Raw genomic sequence first — 27,338 nt, forward strand, 5'->3', positions numbered from 1 at the left:
TCCGTCAATGGGCTTGCTTCAGAAGACGAAAAAACCGCTAGACGAAGAGAATCACAGAACGGATTCTTTTCGTCTTGCGAGGCACCACTGTATTTGTTTTTTATCTTATATTTTGGAAATGTACCTCCAGGTTTTTTCCCTTTAATTTTTTTTTGGGGGGGTGGGCCAAGAGAGTGGGGCCCTAACAGCTATAGCTTGTTTAGCTTATACGTAAATCCCGCACTTGTTTTTGGACTACACCTTCCATAAGCACCAGCCAGCATGATGATCCCATCAGAGAGATTGGCAGTTCTGGTCCAAAATATCTGGAGGGCATCATGTTGGCCACCCTTGCCTTAGAGGCACAAGATAGATTGGATTCTTCTGGCTCTATTCAGAGTTACCGCTGAGGAGACTGAATCAATCGATGACCGGCTTACCTTTGACAGATTCAGTACAGAAGGTTTTCCCTCAGGATGTAATCTAAAAGTCATCACATTTAAGAGGTACCTTGCTGTTGATTTCAAAAATGGATTGCAATGCTGGAATCACTGTAGCTTTTGAAAGACAACCAGCTATGCTGTGGGATGTTTCTAGCCCTTTGATGAAAACAAAACTACAGATTGCAGTTTCCAGTAAAAAAATTTTTAAAGGAAAACATTGTCCAGAAACTTTTATTGGCTGAATTTGTCTGTATCAGGTAAACAGAACACAAACTGTCACCGTTGTTATGATGACGCAAACCAGCAATGTCAGGAGCAGCGCAATGAGGCAACATCGCGAGTGTTTCCTTTCTCTCTCCTTCTTTTTCAGTAAGGTGTCATATCCTGGTGTGTAAATATCTTCCAACCAGTACTGCAGGTCGTTTGGGTTTTCCTGCAACAAAATTGACTGGGTTCTTTCTTGTGCGTAGACAATCAACAACAACAATATCATGCAGTTGAATATATTTTGGCTACCACTGAAAAATGAACTATGGCCACCCCAGATATGTCCAAGGGCTTTCAACCTGCAACAGTTCAGACCAGGGGTCAGACCTTGTGGGGGGCCAGACTATATTTCGGAGGGGGGGGGAGAACAAATTCCTATGCCCCACAAATAACCCAGAAATGTGTTTTAAATAAAAGCACACATTCCACTCATGTAAAAACACCAGGCAGGCCCCACAAATAACCTAGAGATGCATTTTAAATAAAAGGACACATTCTACTCATGTAAAAACATGCTGATGCCCAGACCGTCCGCGGGCCGGATTTAGAAGACGATTGGGCCAGATCCAGCCCCCGGGCCTTAGTTTGCCTACCCATGGTTCAGACACTTCAACTTAGTAGCATGAAGGCTAGACGGGGGGGGGGGGGCACACATTCATACCTAAAAAGGTGCACAGCGGACTCAGTGTGATTGACCAATTTACATACTTGTGAAACTTTAGAATCCTGTCATTGGCATGGAAGCTTAACGGAGCAACAATAAACAATTTAGAAAGAATGAAAACACACTGACGTGCATCCTGGCTTTTCGTACTGTCGATAGGAACTTATTCCATTCACAGAACGACCCCTCCCATAAGTGCAACTTTCCTTACATGAATGGAAGCACTTTCCATTCACAGAGCCAAAAGTTAGGATCTGGGCTTCTGCAAGCAGTCCCAAAGCTTAGCGCTCCTTTTACTCTGTGCGGTACCCAATTTCCCCAGGTACTTAAATGTCCAGTATCTCAGGCACAAATAAAACAGTGTAGTTCTAGGGTTGCCAGCCTTTTGGGGCCCATGCTTATATTTGCAAACCAGAAAAAGTGTTGCTGGCATTACCCCAAACTATTGACTTGGCTGAAACAGAATGCTTCTTTCATGTCTAATTTCAGCTGGGGGAGAGGACATGTGCAAATCATGGAAGGTCTCTATGGGTGCATGGGTGTCTATGGGCATCACATTACCGACCCCGGTATAATTTTTTTGTGGGGGCAGATGTGATTTTGCAGAATTGTACCTTTAGATAGTGAGCCAGGCTAGAGTTTAAGGAATGTCTGTCGTAGTCTTGGACAGTCCAGGATGGGTATTTTTTCCCCTCCTTCCAGCTGTCATCAGGGAAGACATCACTGTAAAGAGGATTTCTTTTGATGGTTGATTTCAAGGTGATTGGTGTAATGTGTTTTCCAAGGGCTTTATCTATCGCTGCAGGATGGGGCTCACTCACTTCCACGATAGGCTGCTCACGTAAATTTTTCTTTTCTCTCTGAAAGATACACATACGAAAAGGATGAAGGCTGTCATCAACATTTACCTAAGAGCATATTATTTCACAGACTTCCTCTGGAGCTTAACAAAGCCCTTTACAGTAATCATCAGCTAATCCTCATAGCTTTGAAAATCTTCTGTTGAGAGGAACAGTCATCTTTGTTCTTGTAATATGGTCAAATTACTATATGAATCTGAAAAGTTCTTTAACAACCTGGTCACAAGAAAGGCTTGACTAAGATTCAACAATTATTCATGGAATTCAGATATAGATGAATACAAGGCAACTTGATGCCAAAACACGTTATTTTAAAGCAGCAATTTACCTACATATGCAGCAAAAACTGACAGCAGGCGGGTATATTTCCTTATTCATCATCACCAAAGCGAGAGAGTTCCTATTACTTTTCACCCTGGAAGTGGAATGCCAATTCAAAGATCCCAGTTCTAAACCCAAAACTTTAGCCAGGTATCATTAATTTCATAAAAGACCATGATTATTACACATTAATAAGTTGAATTACAGGTTTCCTCCAGACTATCAGCATTTTGCAGCAGATATTCAAGCTCATGCCAGGAATTTAGCTTTGCACAGTTAAAGTATATTAAAGCATATTATCGTCCTAGAACACCGAATCTGCTTAAACAAACAGACAAACTTCATTTTATTTTATTTTTTGTGGTTAGGAAAGTGATGAGGAAATGTGCTGAAAAGTGTGGACTGAACAAACGATGGACATGAACGTATATAAATACCCCACAAGCAAATCATGTTAATGGATGCCACAAGCCTAATTTCTTTACTTTTTATAATATTTTTGTTTAAAAAATGTCAACATAAAATACAAAAATCGTCCTAATTTACAAAACATAACAAATTAAAAAAACAAAAAATAAAGAGAGAGAGATAAAATAACTATAGGGCCCTTTATTGTACTCATATCATATATGCACATCCAATCATTTATCTACACACAGAGTAGACCTTCCCATCTCCCACCTAAGCTTACTCCTTCTCCCAGTCTCTCAGTCTGGGATAATTTTTTCTACCCTGTCTTTCATGCAGGGATCCCGCTCCGCCAACTGTCCCCTTCCTGTGTATGCCATCCTCAGTCCGATGTAAATACCGTAGTTTTTGCTCTATAAGACTCACTTTTTCCCTCCTAAAAAGTAAGGGGAAATGTGTGTGCGTCTTATGGAGCGAATGCAGGCTGCGCAGCTATTCCAGAAGCCAGAACAGCAAGAGGGATTGCTGCTTTCACTGCGCAGCAATCCCTCTTGCTGTTCTGGCTTATGAGATTCAGAAATTTTCTCTCTCTTGTTTTCCTCCTCCAAAAACTAGGTGCATCTTGTGGTCTGGTGCATCTTATAGAGCGAAAAATATGGTATATTTCTTTATATTTGGAAGAAGAAGAAGAAGAAGAAGAAGAAGAAGAAGAAGAAGAAGAGGAGGAGGAGGAGTTTGGATTTGATATCCCGCCTTTCACTCCCTTTAAGGAGTCTCAAAGCGGCTAATATTCTCCTTTCCCTTCCTCCCCCATAACAAACACTCTGTGAGGTGAGTGGGGCTGAGAGACTTCAAGAAGTGTGACTAGCCAAAGGTCACCCAGCAGCTGCATGTGGAGGAGCGGGGAAGCGAACCCGGTTCCCCAGATTAGGAGTCTACCGCTCTTAACCACTACACTTACAGCCATTTCTCTCTCTCTCTCTCTTGCTTCTGTTCCTGTGAGGGTCAATATTTTCATAAGGAACAAACAATAATTGGACCAAGTACATATTCCCAGCCAGGAGTTTGCATCAAACAATTGTTGCTGTTGGTGAGACTGGCACAGGTGCATCTTGACGTGGGTGAAATTGGAAAACTGACGGATCTGGATTCTGATAGATCTCTGGTCGAAGCACCTAGAGTAGAAAGCACCTTTTCCTCTTTCCTACGTGTAAACTCACAGAATGTTGACTTCCTGACAAGGTTCACGGTTTCCAAGCAGAAGCCACGACCATGAACTGCAATCCTGCGCCACCATGCATCAGGCAAACCCCTCATTCCCTTTCCCCTTGCTTCAAAAGCAGAAAACAAAATCAGTTGTGGAATATGCGCCACAAGATTTTCCCAGGTGCAAGTCATGGTTTAAAAAGCAAGACGTGCAGGAAAGCGCGTTCTCCTTCATGGAGAGCACGTGTTGCGGTGGGGGCCGCCAGGACACTCCAAAGTTGGGGCGGGCTAATTGATCATTGGCCACTGATGCGATTGGGGCTTCCCTCATTGTTGGGAAGAAGTTAATGTTGCCATTTGTTGATTGACAACCAGGAATGCAAAAACTCCTTGCACGAGGCTAGGGCTTCCTCTTTTCACCTGTTCATCGGATTGCCCGCCCCGCCCCCTATATTTAGGGTTGTTCGCTTTGATCTTGCTATGCCTGTCATGGGGTCGTTTGCTCTTGGGGCAGGGGCCCAGTAGGAATTTTGTCCATCTGGCTGATTGGCTGGGGCCATTTGGTTTTTGCCTACTGCGTAGCAAATCGCCACAACTTGTACGGTTGCAGTTAGGCATTGGCTTATGGTTTGGTTGGTTGAGGGCATGGATTGGCTGTGCCTGCCCCTCTAATGCTGCTGCTGCTGCAAGGGATTCTGCTAAAGGAATCCGGGGCTAACTATTGCTTGTCCACCCTGTCAAGGGGGCTTGGGCCACTGCAAGAGCTCCTGGCTGCATTTGGGGTGGGCTGAGGGCAGGTTCCCTGCTCCGTCGCTACCCCCAAGTGTATTCCCCTATTCTGACTTTCGCAGGCGTGCGGAATGTCAGTCTGTCCCCCACGGTGGGGGCAGATAGTCGCAACCAGTGCCTAAGCAACCACTCATATGTTTGTATTTTAATAAAGTTGTGGCCAAAATTATGCCAAAAACCTTAAACAAAAAATTTGGTGTGATGTGTGAGTTATTGGGGTGTCCCTGGGGACCTCGACATGCAAAAGGATGCTTCTTCCAATGAGTAGCGTCTCTCAGAGCCAATCAGATGAAGAAGCGAGGGAGCCAATCATGGGAAGAATAAACGAGACTATCTGGGAAGATACTTGTGTACCAGATGGAATTCTGATTGTTCACCATTAAAGGGAAAGGTTGCAGGTAAACACACCATGCTTGCAAAGCAGAGAAAAAGATGTAATCAAACGCGAAATAATTGCTGTCTGTTTTCGGATTGCAGCCAGAGAGATTGCAAGGAAATCGTTAGAAGAAACCCTGTGCAGGAGGATTCTGGCATTCACACCCCTTTCACATGCCTAAGTTGCCAAGCCTGTTTTAGAGCTCTAAAATTATCCTCGGCTACTGCTAGAAAGTGAATCGATCTGCAGTGCCCGCCAGCTGCAGTTTTAGCTCCTGTCGGTTTCCATATGCCATTTCTGAGCCCTGACATATCCTCCGATCAGATTATCTTGCATGTCTTTTGTGAATCGTGGTTTGCCCCCTCAAGCTTTCATGAGCCTAATTGAAATGGCACCACCGCAATAGCTTATCTTGTGTGTGTGTGTGTGTGCGTGTGCCGTCGCCGTCACCCTATTATGTATTTAAAGTTCTTCAGAGATGCTAATGATGTTTCAGGCTTGCGAACTGGATGTGGAAAAGAAGGGCTATTTTACTACTGGTGCTATTAGGGTGGGGTGGGAGATGGATGTGGAAAAAGGCATAAAAATAATGTGATCTGAGTGTGATGGTTATTTTAAAAAGTGTTGAGGGGAAAGAAGAAAATCAGATATCAGAATGTACAGTGGTACCTCGGGTTACATACGCTTCAGGTTACAGACTCCGCTAACCCAGAAATAGTGCTTCAGGTTAAGAACTTTGCTTCAGGATGAGAACAGAAATTGTGCTCCGGCGGCGCAGCAGCAGCCTGGGAGGCCCCATTAGCTAAAGTGGTGCCTCAGGTTAAGAACAGTTTCAGGTTAAGAACAGACCTCCGGAACGAATTAAGTACGTAACGAGAGGTACCACTGTACTCTTAAGAGACAATGTGCCGTGGTGTTAGTACACTCTTAGATCACAGATGTGCTCCCACATACCACTGGGGATGGCTATTAGAGGGACATAGCTGTCAACTTACAGATTTGAAAATAAGGGAGCAGCAGCCTTGAAAATAAGGGACCAGCAGCCAAAATAAGGGACCTGCAGCCTCACCTGTTCCAGGCACTCCAGTCTTCCTGTCCTCCTGCAGTTTGGTCAAACTCATGCTGGTAGCTCCGAGAACACTGTCCAACCAACTTTGTAACCAGAGGTTCAACTGAATAGAATCTGAATCACATGCACCACAAGACCTATGCAGCCTCAACTTAAGATGGCTCCCCGGCCTGGCTTTGCACTGCAAAGTTTGCAGCAGCACGTGCAACAAAATGGCGTCCAGCATTCAAAAACCTCCTCAGCTTGCATTAACTAGCCACACACAAGGCATGCAAGCTCCACCCCCCAGTCATTCTTAGACTTCTTATTGGGTGAGCAACACAGCCAAGCAACACTGTTGGAGCCTCCCTCCTCCCTGGCCGGCCGGCAGGGAGGGAGGGAGAGGAGCTGCTTCCTTTGAAATTTAAGGGACATCATTTAAGGGACATTTAAGGGACATCCATCAATAAGGGAAAGCAGCGGGACATGGCCCTGGAATAAGGGACTGTCTCTTCAAATAAGGGACACTTGACAGCTATGTAGAGGGATCATTTATTCAGTGACAGATCTCATGTTCTGCACACAAAAGGGCCCCGATGCAATCCTTGTCATATCAGGTAGCAGGTAATAGGAAGACCCCTGGGTCCTGAGAGCCTTGAATACTAGTAGCAGTTAGAATAGACAGTGGTCGAAAACCACTGTGAAGACCATATTGTGATATAGGTTTCATATTTATTGACCTGGCAATATATCGCAAATGATGCGTGTGCTATGCAAAAATCACAGTGGGGGATAAACCTGGAAGCCAGCCACTGCTTCTCTCCATTCGTGCGACCCGTTAACTCCGCCAGCTCAAATCTCCCCTGCCTTCTGTAGGGGGCAGTGAATCATGAGCAGACACCAGCAAAATCAGAATGCAGGAAAAACCGTGAACCCAGCCAATGCCTCTACGTAGATCCATCCTTATTTCAGACATTGTGATATATATATTGCAATATTGAGCTGGTGATATATCACTATGTTGAAAACCAGGTGTCGCCCAGCCCAAATAGACAGTGCTGAGTTAGAGATACAATTGGTCTGATCTGTATAAGGCATCTGCTTTTGAATTATGGTGCTGGAGGAGACTCTTGAGAGTCCCATGGACTGCAAGAAGATCAAACCTCTCCATTCTGAAGGAAATCAGCCCTGAGTGCTCACTGGAAGGACAGATCCTGAAGCTGAGGCTCCAATACTTTGGCCACCTCATGAGAAGAGAAGACTCCCTGGAAAAGACCCTGATGCTGGGAAAGATTGAGGGCACAAGGAGAAGGGGACGACAGAGGACAAGATGGTTGGATAGTGTTCTCGAAGCTACCAGCTACCCAGCAGCTGCATGTGGAGGAGCGGGGAATCGAACCCAGTTCACCAGATTATGAGTCCACTGCTCTTAACCACTACACCACACTGGCTCTCCAGACAGATCAGAAAGTAGTATAATTGGGGGGGGGGGCAGGCCATGTGACTTGGTCCACAGGCTGTAAAACTGGCTGGTGTGTCCAAGCGTAAGTGGAAGCATTGCAAGAAGATCGACGTTGCAGTCAGTCCTCGCTGTGACTACTACAGAGGTTAAATGGAGGGAGGGAGGAAGCTTACGAGTTTATTTGCATCATAAAAGCTTCCACATGGAATTCTGATTGCTTACCATTAAAGGGAAAGCCTGCAGGAAATTGTTTTTTGGAACCTGAGGATCAGACAACCTCTAGCCAACGCATGTCTGCTTTTTGCAGTTCACACACAACACTCTTACATCCTGATCCTACAAATTTTCCTGGAAGTTCATGTGTTTAATGGGACTTATTGTCTAGAGAGAGCTGCCTTATTTGGGTAATCTTCACTACTGCTTTAGTTTGGCTTTCTAAAGTCTATATGTGATGAGTAATTCAGTAGCCCTAGTCGGTTCGTGCCAGTCTGCATGGTATGGCTCAATTCGCTCTTTTACTGTAGGGATAGCCTGCAGGAAAATCTACTGTAATGAGTATATAAGCAACACACCCAACTGCTAGGTAGTGCTGTACCATAAATTTAAGTCTTGTCCTCTTCTTGTGGCAAAGGACTTGTTTGCTTTGTAACAGGTCCATTCCTTGCTCCAAATTAGTATTTCCAAATGCCTCGGGTTAATCACATGCTAGTCTATCCCTGGACATAGAATAGGTAAAGGTAAAGGGACTCCTGACCATTAGGTCCAGTCGTGGATGACTCTGGGGTTGCAGTGCTCATCTCGCTTTATTGGCCAAGGGAGCTGGCGTACAGTTTCCGGGTCATGTGGCCAGCATGACTAAGCCGCTTCTGGCAAACCAGAGCAGCGCACGGAAACACTGTTTACCTTCCCGCCTATTTATCTACTTGCCCTTTGATGTGCTTTCGAACTGCTAGGTTGGCAGGAGCAGGGACCAAGCAACAGGAGCTCACCCTGTCGCGGGGATTCGAACTGCCGACCTTCTGATCGGCAAGTCCTAGGCTCTGTGGTTTAACCCACAGCGCCACCTGCGTCCAGACATAGAATACCCTCCAATATTTCTCCTATGAAAATAGGGATATCCTATTCAATCATCATTTTATTTATACCCCATCCTTCTGCCCCAGCCACTCTTCCAACATACAGAAAAATACAACAAAACATTAGGCATTAAAAAAACCTTCCCTATACAGGGCTGCCTTCAAATGTCTTCTAAAGGATGTATAGTTACCGTATTTTTCGTCCCGTAGGACGCTCCGTCCCATAGGACGCACCTAGATTTTTTAGGGGGAAATAAAGGGGGAAAAATTCCCTTTATTTCCCCCCCAAAACCAGGTCGGGGAAACCGAAACAGGTTGAGGAACAGCGGGATGGCGGCGCTGCGCCTCCCTGCTGTCCCCCGAGCTTGTGGGGCTGGCCCATGTCTGCCCGGTGCGAGGGGAGCTCTTCTTCAGGGCGCCCCACCCGCTGGGCAGCAGGCTGCTATCCGCAGCGTGGGGAGCCCTGCGGGGAACTCCTGCAGGGCTCCCCACGCTGCGGATGTCTGTCCGGCACGTGGGGCGCTCTGCTTCAGGGCGCCCCGCCCGCCGGGTAGCAGGCTGCTATCCGCAGCGTGGGGAGCCCTGCGGGGAACTCCTGCAGGGCTCCCCACGCTGCGGATGTCTGCCCGGCGCGAGGGGCGCTCTGCTTCAGGGCGCCCAGCGCTCCGGGAAGCAGGCTGCTATCCGCAGCCTAGACAGCCCTGCGGGAAGTCCCGCAGGGCTGCCTAGGCTGCTGATGTCTTCCTGAAGCCTGGAGAGCGAGAGGTGTCGGTGCGCACTGACCCCTCTCGCTCTCCAAGCTTCAGCGAAAGCCTGCATTCGCCCCATAGGACACACCCAGATTTCCCCTTCATTTTTGGAGGGGAAAAAGTGCGTCCTATAGGGCGAAAAATACGGTATCTCCTTGGTTTGGAGGAGTCGCATAACTCCGTACCCTCCTCCATTTCTCCAATGAAAATACAGACGTTGTAAGGAAAAATGGGACATTCTGGGATCAAATCAGGAACTGGGACGGCTTCTGTAAATCCAGGAATGTTCGTGGAAAATGGGGACACTTGTAGGGTTTGAATAGTCTAGACTAGAAGCACAAAGGTCAGATTCTAGGATTTTTTTGTGGCTGCTTGCCAGGAAAGAGCCTGAACATCACATCTGTTAAGATTAATCTGCAGCCATGGTCTTATTAGTAAGAGTCTCACACCCTCCAATTACAGCGCTATTGTGGTGTGGACCTGAGAGAGCTGGGCACAAGTTCAGTTTGAGCTTGGAATTTGTTGGGTGGCCATAGGTAAAATGACTAGCTTTTGGGTTCAGTTTGCCACCTGCAACACAATGATGAGACAGGTTTGCTTCTTACGGGTTTCATGTGGATGAACAAAGGGTGTATAATGTGATTAGGGAAAAGAGAAGGTTAATTGTAGTCACTCCAGCTAGCGGCCATATGTTCTGAAGCAGGCTCCTCACCAAACAGCTAATTGTCAGGCTTATTGTATTTCTAACAGGCATCCTTGTGCACAAGCCCAGCTGCTGCCGCACGTGTGTAGTTGGATCGGGGCCAGGGAGTCTAAGTGTGTGGTTTAGCAAAGAAAAGGAAGACCGCTCTCTCTTTCGTGGGGCAAACATTTTCAGTGCAAAGGCCGATAGGGCTTGGGCAGGCTTTACCTTCCATTATCTGAAATTAGACGAGAGGGGAGGAAATAGACTCCCCCAAAGCAGATTTTTTAAAAAGTCAAAAGATAGACTATTGGTCTGAAACCCGAGTTACCTGTCATGACGGCCTCAGAATTTGGTGGAAAATAAATGAAAACACTTTTAGGCAGAGGAAAGCACTTTCAGAAGCACAGGGGGGCACATTAATCTGAATGATCTCTCGGTAAAGGTCGTGACAATCTCACAAACACAGCACGGAGGCAGCGAGTCCGAAGAAGCAAGTGTTTGTTAAAATAAAATGAATTCCAGGGCTGGGAATTTAGGTTGCTTTCAGGGTTTAATGACTTCAGGAACCTAGAGGTCACTCACATCTCTTCTGAAAAGGAACACGAAACACACACACCCCTCCTATTCCGGTCTTAACTAACCCTTAACCTCATTAGGCCTTTCTTCCTAAAACAAAACACACTATTCATCAAGCATTCATTCTACACAGTGCGTACATCATGTTTATTTTGATATCTGGAACATGTAAGACATATGCAGTTTCTCCTTATTTTTTGATCGTTAAAACAAGGGGGGGCGTTAACAATTAAGGCGGCAATCTCAAACGTAATTATTTCCAAGTAAAACTTGCTGAAATCGGTCAGACTCATTCCTAAGTCAGCATGGATAAGATCAGGCTTTAAGTTTGGGCCTATCAAGGAATGTGTTTCTGTTTAATTTTACATTTCAATAAGACATTCTCCCAGAAAGCTCTCTGAAGGTTTAAAATATAGGGTTTCTTTTAATGCCTCGCATCTCTCTCTCTCTCTCTCTCTCTCTCTCTCTCTCTCTCTCTCTCTGCCAGGTTGGACCATACTTTCTTCTTCTTCTTTTAAAAAAGGAAACTCCTTTAAGCCCTGACAGACAAACCTGAGAGTTTTTATTGATCTGCATTATGAGGTACCAAACACATACACTGGGAAGGGGGGAAGGGAGAGAAATATATGCAAATACTTTAGTGTAACAGTTGCTGAAAATCAAATTTTATTAAAGGGTTGCGAACCAAGGGCGTGTGGTTGCTGTGGGGAAAGCATTTAAAGTCTCTTCTAGATGGCCATGCGCAGGATTCGGCACATTGGCAAGTGCTGGAAAAACAGCCCTAAACAGTGAATGCTGAAGGCTGAATGTTGATGAATGTGCACACTTGGCTTACTGTGGACACACACCAACATTTTCAGCAGCCATCATGAGCTGTGTGGCAATAAGCCTCAAGTCCTGTGCTCAGAACAGAGGGTCCCCCCACATGTATCCCAAGTGCTCTTATGACACAAGTGAGATAAGCTGAGCTAGTGTTTAAAGAATATGTGTTCTAGCCAGTGCCGGATTTATGTATAGGCTAAACAAGCTACAGTGGTACCTCGGATTTAGAACTTAATACATTCTGGAGGTCCATTCTTAACCTGAAACTGTTCTTAACCTGAGGTACCACTTTAGCTAATGGGGCCTCCTGCCACCGCCGCGCCGCCAGAACACAATTTCTGTTCTCATCCTGAAGCAAAGTTCTTAACCTGAGGTACGATTTCTGGGTTAGTGGAGTCTGTAACCTGAAGCATCTGTAACCTGAAGCATCTGAACCTGAGGTACCACTGTATAGCTTAGGGCCCCACTCTCTTGGGGGCCTAAAAAAAAATAAAATAAAGGAAAATAACCTGGATGTACATTTCCAAAAATATAAGATAAAAAACAAATAAACTAAAACCTACTTACAGCAACAGTGTTTTGTGTTGTGTAGGCTCCTTAGATGTAAGTAATGGGCCCCACCTGCTAGCCTGCTCCCTAAAATATCACTGGTTTGCTCATTTCTAGATATAGGGTGCCTACATTCTGCATGGACTGGTGGCATGCCAACATGTGCAAATGGCTTTAGATATCTACTAGGCCCATAAATTACCATATAGCATATATTCAACACAAAAAACAGCTACAATTTGTTGACAAAGGACATCTGGACATATAAAGGGCCCCATTACCTTCAGTAGCTTAGGGCCTCATCAAACCTAAATCCAGCCCTGGTTCTTTCCCACACAGCATCTCTGTCACAACCTTCATAACTGAAGGTTCCTTCCAGATGCTTCTTTTGTGGGTGAGATTCAACGGCATACCAGTAAATTCAAGTTGCATAACAGATTTGCATGCCTGCCCGCCCCCAATTGGATTTTTGGCTATAGGAAAAGCGTGGGGAGCTGCACTGGAGAAAGTTTGGGTAAGAATTGTTTGATGTGACATTGTATGAGCTCTCTGCAAACAAACAAGATGAATGCTCAATAATCTGCCGGTATCGTATAACCTCCTCGCAAATTTGTGCAAGTAATTCAGGATGAATGCTTGATAAACAGCATATAGGGAAGAGACCAGAGAGGACTGGTGATTGTTTTGACGTGGTACCAACTGATCAATGGCGGCCAGCTTTCATTTTAAAGCTGTATTCCCCCCTCAGATTTGCTTCCTTTAGGTTTGGTTTGACTGTGAAGCCCTCCAGTTATAATGCCATATGACAATATCTACCAAAAACATGAAACTATCATGCCAGCAAAAATGAATTTAAAATATCAAACCACTTAAGTCTAAAGCATAGGAGCAAAACTAAGTCAGGGATGTTGCCATGATGGGATACAGGGTTTCCCAGTCCAGTGAAGTTCTCTGTAAAAGGTACAACAACAAACCATTGAATTAGTAGAAGATGAATCTGGTGCTCTAGCAACTTACCTGCGAATAGACTCTGTTGTGCCATTGCTGTTGCCCAGGAAAATGTGTGTCTGGAAAATTTGCTAGCCAGGTTTGTAAAAAGACAGAGGTTTTTGCTAAGGATTTCACGTCTAGCTGCAGGAATTTGTCGGGGTGGTTGTTGTTTGGCAGTGCAGAGAGATCCATGTTTCTCTGTTACGTATTGGTGAAAGCCAGTTGCTCTACGCCGGAGCAGCTCCTATCTTCTTCTATAATTAATTAAGTGAACAAGGATATTGCCTTTCTCCTACCTGAAACTGTAGCTGACTGATGTCAGGCAGATACATATCCTATTGTCTGCACATGAAAACGAGCAACACGGCTGCTCCTTTTAAAGCAGCCTTTCTCAACTTGTAGGTCCCCAGATGTTATTGAACTACAACTCTCATCACCCCTAGCAAGCAAGGCCAGAGCTCAGGGATGATGGGAGTTGTAGTCCAACAACACCTGGGGACTCACAGGTTGAGAACCACTGCTTTAAAGGATTAGCCGCTGTTTTCAAGAGCTGGTCGGAAAGGAAAGCTCTAAACGTGATGATCAGTTACCAGATGCCCGAGGTGAGTGCAGCAAAAGTTGCAGAAGTAGCGATTTCTGCAGCAAATATGCATAAAAATAACACCAGAGCTTACAATGTAAAATGTAGCTTAAAAAAAACAAACCCAATCCCAACTTTATTGCTACGGCAGCATTTCAGATGTCTATTCAAAACACTCTTGACTGTCACAAGATAATCACTGGCATGAAATACAGCACATTGTGGTAAAGGTAAAGGGACCCCTGACCATTAGGTCCAGTCGTGGCCGACTCTGGGGTTGCGGTGCTCATCTCGCTTTATTGGCCGAGGGAGCCGGTGTACAGCTTCCAGGTCATGTGGCCAGCATGACTAAGCCGCTTCTGGCGAACCAGAGCAGCGCACGGAAACGCCGTTTACCTTCCCACCAGAGCGGTACCTATTTATCTACTTGTACTCTGACGTGCTTTTGAACTGCTAGGTTGACAGGAGCAGGGACTGAGCAACGGCAGCTCACCCCGTCGTGGGGATTCGAACCACCGACCTTCTGATCGGCAAGTCCTAGGCTCTGTGGTTTAACCCACAGCGCCACCTGCGTTCCACGTTGTGGTAGAAAGACCTTAATATCCCACATACACTTATGAGGTATGAGCTGGCACGGTGATGGATCAGAAAAGAAATTGTGTAGTGGACAACTTGCTAAAAATGTAGCCTGACCGAGTGTCTGGCAGTGAAAGTGGTTACATTCCACAGAAATAAAACAGGACGTAAAACCTCCCCCTTTGCAAGGAACAGGAACTGACTAATAAATGGCAATTTAGAATTTATCCTCATAACATTTCTTTGAAGAACAGTGCTCCAGAAACTGTTGGGCTTACATTGGCCATGTTGGCTAGGACTGTTGGAAGTTGAAGTCCAATGACATGTTGGGAGCACCATGCTGGCTAATCCCCTGTGCTAGATGGGTAGCGTGGTCCACCTTGACATATTTGGTTTTCTCCATTTCATTTTTTATTTTCAACAGAAATCAACCAACATTATAAGGTTTGGGGGGGAGGGAAGATATATATAAATGGAGTTTATATACATATATATTTATTGAAGATGTAAAAATCACGTGACTCACATACAAAATTTTCTCATAAGGAAAATGTAAGTTGCCTTGTTCACGTTTCACAAAATTGCAAAACTATCTTTATAAAAAATCTTTTTTTAAAAAAACAAAGAAGCTTATCACAAAATTATCTTCTAAAACTTTTTTTAAAAAAAACAACCTGAAAATTTAGCCCAATTAAACATTAGGTTTCTCTCCATGTGCAAACCACATGAGCACCAAGAGCTATGTGTGGATCGTTCGCTGAAAACCCTTGAGATCAAATGACACGTTTAAAAACAGTACAGATTTCTTTCATAGGATGTTACAAACTCTAGAACGATGTTTCTCTACACTACATCAAACAGTGCAACCGAGATTCAGTGTTAATCTTTACAGTGTTTAATTGATTCAATACTTGTGTTCAAGTATGTGTTCATACACATGATTAAAATCCCTACTTTGTCATTTTGTCTATTTTTGTTTATAAAAGTTTCTAAGTTACAGTAGATCATTTCTTACAGTATGTTTTTAAGGGCATGGAGAAACATGAGGTGTCACGCTGGGCCGCTAGTGATCTGTGGTAGGAATCAAGAATCCACGACCCGCCAGGTGTTATAAGACTCCATCAGCCCCAGGTTAGCACCACAAAAATTCAGGGATAATAGGAGGTATAGTTCTGCTATATCTGGGGGACCGTAGGTTTCCCATGCCCGCTTAAAGGAATCTGCCTACAACTTTGTGGAATTGATTCTTACGATTAAGTTGGTTGAAAATGGGCTGCTGCGATTATGAAAATTAATAATGGGAAGCTGTAGCTGTGTCCATAGATGTTCTGGGTCCAATGTCACATGTAAATAAATATTGGGACAATTCTGAAAGTCTGATTCAGCCCTTAATAAAACAAGAATTGATTTTTCCAATACATTCTGTAATATAACCTGTTCAATGCTGTTAGATAAACTCACCCCAGAACCTGTTGCAAAAATTTCTGAAGTCAATCTGACACAAAGCATAAAAAAATTACAATAAAATAAAGCGGATCTCATTTCCATACACAGCAAAACTATTAACCTAAAAACAAATAAAAAAAATCAGGGTAATATGATGACTTATTACTTTGCACAATGTTGTGGACTGTTAAGTGTGTTTAAGTCCCATTAACTGCAAGTGAGAAGGACTAGCACACTAAACAATGCACAGTATTGTGCTCATTATCTGTCTTTTGGAGGTTGGGTGTGGGAAAAAAAAGACATATTGGCTTACTGAATATAAACATTTAAAATACTGTAGTAATTTTTAAAAAATCTGATAAATGTATCCAAAATAATTCATATAAAATTAATTATGGAAACTCTGAGCATAAAACAAAACCAAAAAAAGCTGTTTAACCAAAATAAAAAATAAAAATGTATTGGCAGGCAAAAATAAATTAATTTGATTAAATTATATGTAATCTGATAATATTTGGTCTGAAAAAGCGTGCTCTTGTGTGTGTTTATAAATAGTGTGGCTGTGAAGAGCTGAGAGCTACCCAGCCAGTCTGCCTGCCAGAGGTCAACTCCTTTGCTGAATTTTCTGAGCATAAAAGTCTCTGCACGTCTCACAGCAACGCTGGTACCACCTCATGTCTTGGCAAAGGTTCTTCTCTCGTATCACTCTGCAGTATACAGGCCACTGGTCTCCAAGGCACTTGAACGTTAAGGCAGCTGTGAAACGACACAAAATCAAAAGGGGCATCAATGCAGGTGTATATGTCAACGGCTCTGAATTGCATTTCTAAGGTGTGAAACGTATGGTGGGTGCATAGCGCAGGAAGCCTCTTATGTACAGGCAGCAAAACAACAACAACAAAGCGACTTAGAAATGAAACGCACCTAACAAGGTGGTTTTATAGAAGCAAAAGGGCAAAAAACGCTTCGAAACTTAGAGATAAAGGATGCAATTTACTAGGGAGTAAGGTGTGGCACTAGGCCACAGAGCCTAGGACTTGCCGATCAGAAGGTCGGCGGTTTGAATCCCCACGACAGGGTGAGCTCCCGTTGCTCGGTCCCTGCTCCTGCCCACCTAGCAGTTCGAAAGCACGTCAAAGTGCAAGTAGATAAATAGGTACTGCTCCGGCGGGAAGGTAAACGGCGTTTCCGTGTGCTGCTCTAGTTCGCCAGAAGTGGCTTAGTCATGCTGGCCACCTGACCTGGAAGCTGTACGCCGGCTCCCTCGGCCAATAAAGCGAGATGAGTGTCGCAACCCCAGAGTTGTCCGCGACTGGACCTAATGGTCAGGGGTCCCTTTACCTTTACCTTTAAGCACCATTTAACACAGGAGCATAAGAACAGGGCTGAATCAGACGAAAGACTAGGTGATATCTGGTTTTCAATATCGTGATATTATCACCAGCTAATTACAGGGATCAGCAAACTTTTTCAGCAGGGGGCCGCTCCACTGTCCCTCAGACCTTGTGGGAGCCCGGACTATATTTTGAAAAAAAAATAACCCAGAGATGCATTTTAAACAAAAGGACACAGTATCATGTTAAAACACACTATTCCCATATGAGCTTGCAACCGCTTACCTAACCTAGGAGATGTAATTGTGTTCACATTAATTTTTTCGTTGCAGGGCTGCAGGTGGCAGGGTCTATATGCTGCAGGCTTTTCAGAGGAGAAACACTCGTTGCCGTGTCTTCCCGTGATCTTGTGCATGCACTGGATGACTCGTGACTGCATTCCTTTGCCACAGGTAATGGAGCACTGCAAGGAAGGTAAGAGAAACATGTAAGCACTTTTGCCCATGGAACAAAATCTTATCCAAGCCTGGTGTTATGGCAGACTCAATGTCTGAATTTAAAACAATGAGAAAATATAGTTTCATTTTGCACCCTCTTACATGGAGCACATTCTTGTCTTTTCAAGGGATGTAAATTGCATTCTCAGAACCCTTAAGGATCTATTCTGATATATGAAATAGCACTGGATATGGTTTATTTGTCCATCCGTCCCCCAAATACTATATTCTTTCTTTGGCAGGAGGCTGGTTTAGTTTCTTCTATATCTCTGATAAAGACCTGTCTAGCAGTTAAAGCTGAGAGTGTAAAGTTCCCAGGCAGCTGAAGCTCACCTGTAAGGAACAGCTTATATACAGTATTGTGTGGCTTGATAAAATACTCGAAGACAGGAGACTTCCTATTTTTATCCAGTTGCAGTCTGTTAGCTCTAAAAAGACCAAACTTTGATCAAATCATTATTTTTATTGAAAGAATACAGGATCGGATCATGCTTTACAATCCCGGCTTCTTTCAACAAACCACAGTTTAAATCAATCAGATGAACGCTGGTTAATTTAAACCAGGAAGTGGGTGCTTCCAGTCTCTTCCCTATGAACTCATCAGAGGAAGAGAAGGTAATGAGGAATGCATGAGGTTCATATCAGAAAATAATATTGTTGCTTGTCCTCCATTCATTGTCTGCTGGTTGCAACCGAGACAATATAGCTGCAAATGGGTGGCTTTTATAGCGTTTCTGGAAGGTCAGAATCTCTGTACGCTCTAGTGTGTGGCGGCCACTGGTACTTGAACTAAGGGCACCAGAAATGCCTTTTCTTCCAGCAGCCTTATGAGCAGAAACCTAGACAAACACAGACTTTGTAGACAGAACATGAAGTGATCTTAGTAAATCAATTCATTTTCAGGTTTAACCACTGGCAAAAAGGTATTATTGCATGCACACATGATATGTGTTGCTTCTGCCTGTAGCTGATTAACAAGAATTCCTGGACAAAAACTATTAAGCATAAACAAAATGTTCTAATAGGCAGCCAGATTTTCTTTGTGGAAACAACACTTTGCTGTTAATCTCTGCACTTTGAATGTGGCCCTAAAGGTACTGTTAAACTGTTCAAGCAGCAACTCAAGCAGAACGTTCTTGTCAAAGACTGTACAAAAATGATTTCTGGATGAAGGTACTTGAAAGCCATTAAGGAAAGAATGATGGGTGGTATTTTTTTCTGCAAAAGCAGCGGTGATCTATTTTGAGTCTCTCTTCCACATAATTTAAGTAACTGAACTGTAAACACTATATCAAATTATCTTTCAACTTGGCACCCGCAACTCTCACCCTAAATTCTCCCTTTCCTCTGCTTGCGAGAGACATATATTTTGAAGCTGAATCCCTAGACCAACAGCTGAGGAAGGTGTTGTAATGCTACAAGCCACTTCCAGCTGGCCTCAGTACGAAGTAAATTAAGGGAAAAATTGTCACTGGCAGAGAGCAGCATTTAAACTCTGAACCTCAGCCAAGATAATAGGCAATCACTGCCGAGCTTGATAAAAATCTGCAATTGGAAGTGCCAATCTGTAACAGTGTTAACAACATAGACTTGGACAACTTCTTCCAAGAACAAATGATTACTCAGGTTGCAAGGCAGAAATCACTTGTTCTAGAGTTATTACACAGAAGACAAACGAACACAAGAATGGCGTTGCTGGATCCGACCAAAGGTCTCCTGAACACAAACCAGACCAGCATCTTAAATGAAAACTGCAAAGTTACTGACTGGCCTGTCAAAGGATGGCTTTAAAAAGAAGACGACGCCTGGTGTGGTGGTATGCTTGCTGGCCCCAACCCACCTATAAAACAGGATTTTAAATATATATTTTGAGTTTCTCCAGGCTTCTGTACTCTGATATGTTCAAAGGCTGGACAGCAAGCAGGCAGGATGTAGCCTTGCTGCTAAAAGAGTGCAATCCACTGCAGAGTAGATTGAGACGATAAGGGGGAGAGGGAAGAATTTCTGTGGGCTGCAGAGTGAGTGCCTCCCACATACTGTATTGCTAACAACTCCCTGGAGTTATTGCAGAAATCATCTCTTTCTAAGTTTTTATCTAAGTGCGAAAATGTGTACATCCACCCATCTATCAATCTTCCTTCCCCTTTTTGAGTTCCCTTCAAGAACAGATCACAAAATGTTGCCCCACCTTTAAAAAGAACCCCATCCCTTCACGTACAGAACAAGTATTTCAGTGAGAAGTCTGAGCTAGTTCAAACCAACCGCTGTATATGGTGTTTATCAACCTGACTAAGGCTTTTGACACTGTAAATCATAATGCCCTGTGGACTGTCCTTCTGAAAATTGGCTGCCCAGATAAATTTGTAAATATCATATAATATGACAGCAACAATCGCAGATAACAATGGCTCTCAAAGTGAACCATTCACAGTGGGATCAGGTGTTAAACAGGGTTGCGTTATTGCCCCAGCTCTGTTCATTATTTTCATTGCCACGATCCTACACTTTGTCAAAGGGAAACTCCCCACTGGGGTAGAAATCGTATATCGAACAGATGGAAAGCTCTTCAATCTGAGCAGGCTGAAAGCAAAGAGTAAGGTTACCGTAACTTCCGTCATAGAGCTTCAGTATGCTGATGACAATGTAGTGTGCGCACGCTCAGAGGATGACCTCCAAACTAAACTAAATATCTTCGCAGAAGCTTACGGAAAGCTTGGCCTATCACTCAACATCCCAAAAACCAAAGTGCTGCACCAACAAGTACAAAATAGCCCCTCTGCAGCGCCACAAATCCAACTCAGTGGTGTAACGTTGGAAAATGTCGATCACTTCTCCTACCTAGGCAGTTATCTTTCCACAAGGGTCAACATTGATGCCGAAATCCAGCATCGCCTGAACTCTGCGAGTGCAGCTTTCTCCCAGTTGAAGTGCAGAGTGTTTGAGGACCGGGACATTCGCAGGGAAACCAAAATGCTTGTTTACAAAGCTATTGTACTACCAACCTTACTGTATGCTTGTGAAACATGGACCACTTACAAACGCCATCTCCAACTTCTCGAAAGATTCCATCACTGGTGTCTCCAAAAAAATTTACAAGTCACTTTGGAAGACTGGCAAACTAATGCCAGTGTACTGGAAGAAGCAAAGATCACCGGTGCCAAAGCAATGATTCTTCAATGTCCCCACTGTGGAAGGACGTGTGGGTCCAGAATTGGCCTCCACAGTCACTTACAGACTCATTGTTAAAACTGTGTTTATGGAAGACAATCTTACTCGGCTATGAGTGATCGCCAAAGAAGTGCATTTTCTACTATGTACAATCCTTCCATCATCAGGAAGAGGGTTTTTTTAAAATGCCTCTGAAAAGGTGAGAGTTTTATTCAATATTTCTCTCTCTCTATTTTTTTAAAAGAGGATTTTAAAAATGTCTGCTGCGTCACCAGTAAATAAAAGTGGGGTGGATACTTCAATATCAGAGGTGTGCTGCATTTTCTGTTGAAACCATGCAAAATATCTATTCCGTATTCTACTCCATATGGAAACGAGCTGTCTGCCATTTTTATCCAATTTCTCTGAAATTCAGAGTTACAGCAGTTAAAAACTGGAAGCACGAAAGCTTCCCTTCTCTGCCGCAGATTCCGGACACCTCCAGCCAGCTTTTGTTGACAATAGCTTCAAGTTATCTGTAGATAACTACAGATGACTGTGAACCATTCACTTTTTGTCTACTGTATCTCATAGGGCTGCTGCAAGGATAAACAGGGGGTCGGGGGGGGGGAATCTAGGTGCTGCCCGGAGCTCCTTGGATGAGGGCGGGGGCATAAAAGGAGCACAATGATTCAACACGATTACTGCTTACATGTCACACAACCCAAAGCTTTGACTAATACTTTCCATGTTTCTCAAACATGAATGAATTTATAGGAGCCTTTGCTTTTCTCTTAAACTGAATTTTTTAAAACTGTAGAATATTAACTTCATTTTAAGATGCTTGCCTATATTGCATTCCAATTTCCTCCTAGTCTTCTTAAGTTGCAATGTTAGTTTTATTATAAACCAACTAGGAACTGATATTGCTTCACACCATTCCATGAAACCACTTTTCACACCTATATAATATCTCCTTGAATTTACACGCTTTAAGGGTCTCCTATAGCAACCTTTGTACTCATTGTGATTGTCTAGAGCCTCCTCCGAAAATATTTTTTAAAGCAAAAATCCCACTAGATTCCACTGGACTTAACTTCCAACTTACTATGCTTACAGTTGGAACTGAATTTTCTTTTTCAAGCTGTTTCTAATTCTCTCAAATTCCGTTCAGAAATATAATTTCTCAGAAATCTGATGTCACAGGCACGCCAAATGAAGTAAGCCCTCCTTGCAAATACTTCACCACTAAGATTAGCTTTCAACAGCAAGCTCGTTTCTGAATATAGGTCCATTATAGCAGCTAGATGCCTCTTTGAACGCATTCTACCAGCTGTTTCATTGCTTCAAGATGGGACACTATATCTTGTTCTGATCAGCCTCTTGAGAAACATCCTCAGCGGCAACTTGTGGCAAAGCCTTGTTACAAAGCGTGTTCTCCCTAAAATGAGAGCACGTGTTGCGGTGTGGGCCACCAGGCCAGCCCTCTGTTGCCAGGCAGGTTAATAGTTATTGCCTGGCGCAATGATTGGCTGACCGGGTTGCTGGGGCAAATTGCATGTAGCAAATTGGGTGGGTGCGGCCATAGTCTTTAAATATTGGGGCACACTGCTTTTGCTTTCTCTTTCGCAGAGTGCATCGGATCACTCGCCCGCTCTGTGTTCCGGTTGACCTTGCTATGCCTGTCATGGGGTCGTCTGCCTTGGGGTAGGGGCCTAGTAGGAATTTTGCCATTTGGCTGATTGGCTGGTGCCATTTGGTTTTTGCCTACTACTTAGCAATTCGTCACAACTTGTAAGGTTGTGGTTAAGCATTGGTTATAAAAACTGGTGGTGGAGGGGTCAGGATAGGCTGTGCCTGCCCCTCCAATGGTGCTGAAAGGGAATTCCATTAAAGGAATCCTGGGGCTTGCCACGATTTCGTCCAATCCCTGAAATGGGACGAGGGCCGGCAAGCCTTGGGGAGCTGGTTGGGTGAGCGGTGAGGGACTGACGCTCAGCTCAACTGATCCCCAACATTGTTTTCCCTTCACTGGCTTCCGATGGAGTTCGGAAAGTCAGTTCTGTCCGGGGGGGGGGGGGGAGATAGTCATAACCAATGTCTAAGCAACCACTCACAGATTTTGTATTTTAATAAAGTTGTGGCCAAAATAGTACCAAAAACCTTAAACTAAAATTACGTGTGATTTCTGAATTATTTTGAGGGGTGGCTGGGGGACCTACACACGCAACAGACTTCAGTACTTCATGATCGGAGCCTCCACTTGGTGTTTGGAGATTCCCCCCTCAGCCTACCCCAGACAGCAGCCCACCATAGTAAGAAGCGTCACTGAAGCCTGGGATAATTTTTTCAGGGGGTTAGGGGGCTGGCACTGGACGGAATGGGAAATTCCAGCTAATACTAGCCTCTTCCATTAGCTTTTCTCGTGATCCAGCCCAAGGAAGAGCATTGAGACTGCTGGGTATGATGGTAGGTCATAGTTATGAGGCAATAGTTATGAGTTATGACTTTGTGTCAGTGCATCCTTACCATACATTTAAAGGGCATTTAAAGTGAATGGCTCCCCCCAAAGAAGCCTGGGAACTGGAGTTCACCCCTCGCAGAGCTACCATTCCTAGCACTCATAACAAAATACAGTAATACCTCGGGTTACAGATGCTTCAGGTTGCGTTTTTTCGGGTTGTGTACCGCTGAAACCTGGAAGTACCGGAACGGGTTACTTCCAGGTTTCAGCAGTCGCACATGCGCAGAAGCGCCAAATAGCAACCCGCGCGTGCACAGACACAGATTGCAAACACTGCGGGTTTCGAGCATGCATCCCACACGGATCACGTTTGCAACCCGAGCATCCACTGTACAGTTCCCTGGATTCATTGGGAGGGAAGTGATTTGCTTTAGATGGTATTGTGCGGACTGCACATTATCACAGATGGTCAGGACATTGGAATTCTTCTTCTTCTTTGGCAATCACTCATAGCCGAGTAAGATTGTCTTCCATAAGCAAGGTTTTAACAGTGAGTCCGTAAGTGACTGTGGAGGCCAATTCTGGATCCACACGTCCTTCCACAGTGGGGACATAATTATTTCACTATTAATATATTTCTTCTTAATTGTATCTCAGTTCATTACTTTGATAAAATACATATTTTGTTATGTGCAAATGGCTTTAGATACCTATTAGGTCCATAAATTACCATATAGCATATATTCAACACAAAAAACAGCAATCATTTGTTGTTGACAAAGGACAGCTGGATATAGAGGGTGAGTCTTTTAAAAGAGGCCCCGTGGAACATGTGTACAGTGGTGCCCCGCAAGACGAATGCCTCGCAAAATGGAAAACTCGCTAGATGAAAGAGTTTTCCGTTTTGGAGGTGCTTCGCAAAACGAATGTCCTATGGGCTTGCTTCGCAAGACGACAATGTCTTGCGAGTTCCTGCTGGTTCCCCCCCCCCTTTTCTAAGCCGCTAAGCTGCTTATCAGCTGATCCGATCAGCAGATAAGCCGCTAAAAGCCGCTAATAGCGCTAATCCGCTAATCCTTCAATGGGCTTGCTTCGGAAGACGAAAAAACCGCTAGACGAAGAGAATCACAGAACGGATTCTTTTCGTCTTGCGAGGCACCACTGTATTCTGTATCCATGGGGCCTCTTTTAAAGGACTCACCCTGTATAAAGGGCCCCATTACCTTCAGTAGCTTAGGGCCTCATCAAACCTAATCCGGCCCTACCAATCTAGTCCAGTATCCTGTTCTCACAGTGACCAACCAGATTCCAAGCCAGACTGGAGCCCTTTTGAATGCATAAGCAGCTGCCTTCTTTTAAGCTTTTAACTTGCCACCAGCCCTCAAACTGATAATAGCTCATTTATTCATAAGATGACATAGCAAATAGCTAGGCGGCCTACCCAAAATGTTTATCTTGGCAGCTTTTAGTAGAAGAAATCACATTTTGTTCTAGATTTTTTTAAAAAAAATTAAGTTGTTTAAAAGGCAGATGAGTTCAAACAATAAATATCTATAAGGGGGGGAAAGTAGACGATTATGTCTCAAAGGATGGGACAATACAAAATGAAGAACATCTGATTTTTCCACGGAAAATATCCAGTTTAGGATAAATTTGTTTGAACTGTATCATCAGACATGTCTTCAAATTGACATGAACGGCACTCACTTAGAAAAGAACTTTCTGCTTGACTGGAAACATGTCTATACTGATTATACAATCATTTCCAGTTAGATCGGGACTCCAGAGTTCAGTCATTGGTGTCAGCGTCAATTTTAAGGAATGACAGGCTTGTTTGGAAAATGAAAGGTATACTATATTGGCTAGCCTCTAGACACCATGAAAGAAGAGGCCCAGACTTGAAACTTAAGTAAGATTAAGCTCGATTTTTTAAAAGGTTAAAAAAACCAAAACCTGATTGTTACTAGAGCTATACTAAAACGGCCCCTGAATATTCAGTCTCCATTTGTGGACTGTAAACTAGGGGCAGGGGTGTCAAAATTGGACACTTACTTTTTGCAGCACTGTAGCGGGAGGGACAGATTCAGTTTATAAGCACTTAAAAATGTCATCTCACTACTGTCATGTCTGCCCCTCCCCATCAGGGCTTTTCCCCCAGCCAGAACTCAGTTCCAGAATCTCTCCGGTGTGCTCCATTGCCATCCTAAGAGAATGAGGGAGGCGTTCATGGTGAGTTGTAGCACCTCTTTTTCTAGAAAAATTGCACTGCCTGAAAGGATGCTGCATCCGGGTCATTTGGTGGTTAAGAGAATTGATGGGAGAGCTTACCTAGAGGGAAACTGTATTAATGCCAATGGCACTGCCATCACAGGCAGTGGTGAGATATACAGTGGTACCTCAGGTTACAGATGCTTCAGGTTACAGACGCTTCAGGTTACAGACTCCGCTAACCCAGAAATAGTACCTCGGGTTAAGAACTTTGCTTCAGGATGAGAACAGAAATTGCGCAGTGGTGGCAGCGGGAGGCCCCATTAGCTGTAGTGGTACCTCAGGTTAAGAACAGTTTTAATTGGAACCAGGCCTTTTCTATAGGGCTGCCCCAGGTTACAGATCCGATAGGGCGCCATCTCAATTGTCTTTTCAGCACCCATTGAGGACTTTCCTCTTCCCACAAGCCTTCTAAGTGGACATTTTTATCCCAGTACTGGATTTGAAATAGTTTTTATATATGCTTTCATTGTATTGTGAAATTGCTTTGAGATTATTTGCAGGAAACAATTAACAGACAACGGTATAGTCTACAAGAAACAAGGAAGGACAGGCAATCACAAATTTCGCCCAAGTTGAACTACGGTCTCCTAGAAACTGTGGCAGCGTATATGTGTGTGAGGCCATGTGTTTCTAAAACCTCGAGAACCTAGCTAATAATTATCATAAACGAGCCATATTTCCTCTTTCCCTAATTTTTTGCCTTTGCGGCTCTTAGTTGTGTGAGATAGAGGCCGCTGTACTGCAATTACCTAAGAATTCTTCGATTAGGGAATAAGAAAATGCATCTCTCATTTTATTTTTTGCAGGGAATTTCACTTGGTGACCCCCTTCCTCCTTTACTAAGGTAGGGAAACAAAGGAGCAATTTAAACTTCAGCAATCCTCTTGTACTGACAGCTTTGTTTTCAGAGTTCCTTACACTAATGGCTCTCTCTAGACCACACGGCTTGTTCAATGCGACTCCCTAGGCAACTGTAAAGTGTCAGGATGCATTTAGTCTCTTATGCTCAGCCTTCTCCTTTGACACTAGCCTCAGGGATCTGGCACACACCAAAAGCACAGGACTGTTGCAAAGGGGGAGCTTGACAAAACACACAAAAGCAAGGAAATGCAGCTAACTGCTTAAGGATATGCACACCTTTTCACCAACTAGCAAGCGAGTTACCATTGCTCAGGAAGGACTGCTTTTAGCACCAAGGCTGCAGGCCTACACATGCTTTCTAGGAACTCTCACTTACTCAGAACCTGTGTGCACATTGCTGATTTTAAACGCAGCCAGATTATTCTTTATCTCAATTCAGATTGAAGCCGGTTGGGGGAAAACGTGTAAAAACACATTTTTTCATAAGAAATGATGGGACAGGCACAGGACAGAGATGGGTTGTGGCCATTAAAAATCAAATATTTTTTTTAATTTAAATTGGATTTTTTAAAATTTAAATTTGATTTTTAAAATAAAATGCTTTTGGAGGGAAAATCTTTCTAAAGATAAGATTTCTGTTTGTTATATTATAGTCCAAAGGCTATTCATCAGGAAATAAGGATTTGTTTTAAGTTTTTCATGTGTGCTAAAACTCAGACTAAGTTTTCTTTTAAAAAAACCCCACAGTTTAACCACATCAGTTAACAGACATGGATACATATGTTATTGCTTTAGTTAAATAAATTGTTTAAATTGTTATTATGGAAATGATTATTTTTCTCCTTCCAATAAAGTACAGCAGAAAAGTTGTCCAAATATAAACAGTTAACTT

General features: G+C 43.7%; 2 protein-coding genes and 1 long non-coding RNA gene across 3 annotated transcripts in view; 1 reads left to right on the plus strand and 2 right to left on the minus strand.

Annotated features, from left to right (window-relative positions):
• Positions 1-675: 675 nt before the first annotated feature.
• Positions 676-13,587, minus strand: MINAR2 (membrane integral NOTCH2 associated receptor 2; the record flags this gene model as incomplete). Its single annotated transcript, XM_081213930.1, has 3 exons — positions 13,298-13,587; positions 1,968-2,213; positions 676-855 (listed from the first exon to the last, which is right to left on the minus strand). The coding sequence occupies exons 1-3, from the start codon at positions 13,460-13,462 to the stop codon at positions 676-678; spliced, it is 591 nt and encodes a 196-aa protein (XP_081070056.1). The 5' UTR covers positions 13,463-13,587.
• Positions 13,588-14,904: 1,317 nt separating this feature from the next.
• The window catches only part of ADAMTS19 (ADAM metallopeptidase with thrombospondin type 1 motif 19), a 121,513-nt gene continuing 109,079 nt past the window's right edge, over positions 14,905-27,338 (minus strand). Inside the window, exons 22-23 of the mRNA XM_081213568.1 lie at positions 17,492-17,669; positions 14,905-16,628 (exon numbers count right to left, since the gene is read on the minus strand). Coding sequence (XP_081069694.1) covers positions 16,477-16,628; positions 17,492-17,669 — 330 coding nt within the window. The 3' untranslated portion in view covers positions 14,905-16,476. The remainder of the gene's footprint in view (positions 16,629-17,491; positions 17,670-27,338) is intronic.
• Positions 17,574-26,454, plus strand: LOC308597911. The gene is made up of 3 exons (XR_014013278.1): positions 17,574-17,680; positions 25,459-25,543; positions 26,392-26,454. It is a non-coding gene; the product is annotated as an uncharacterized lncRNA (long non-coding RNA).

This window comes from Podarcis bocagei (assembly GCF_964188305.1).
Source record: "Podarcis bocagei genome assembly, chromosome: 11".
Classification (NCBI taxonomy): Eukaryota; Metazoa; Chordata; class Lepidosauria; order Squamata; family Lacertidae; genus Podarcis; species Podarcis bocagei.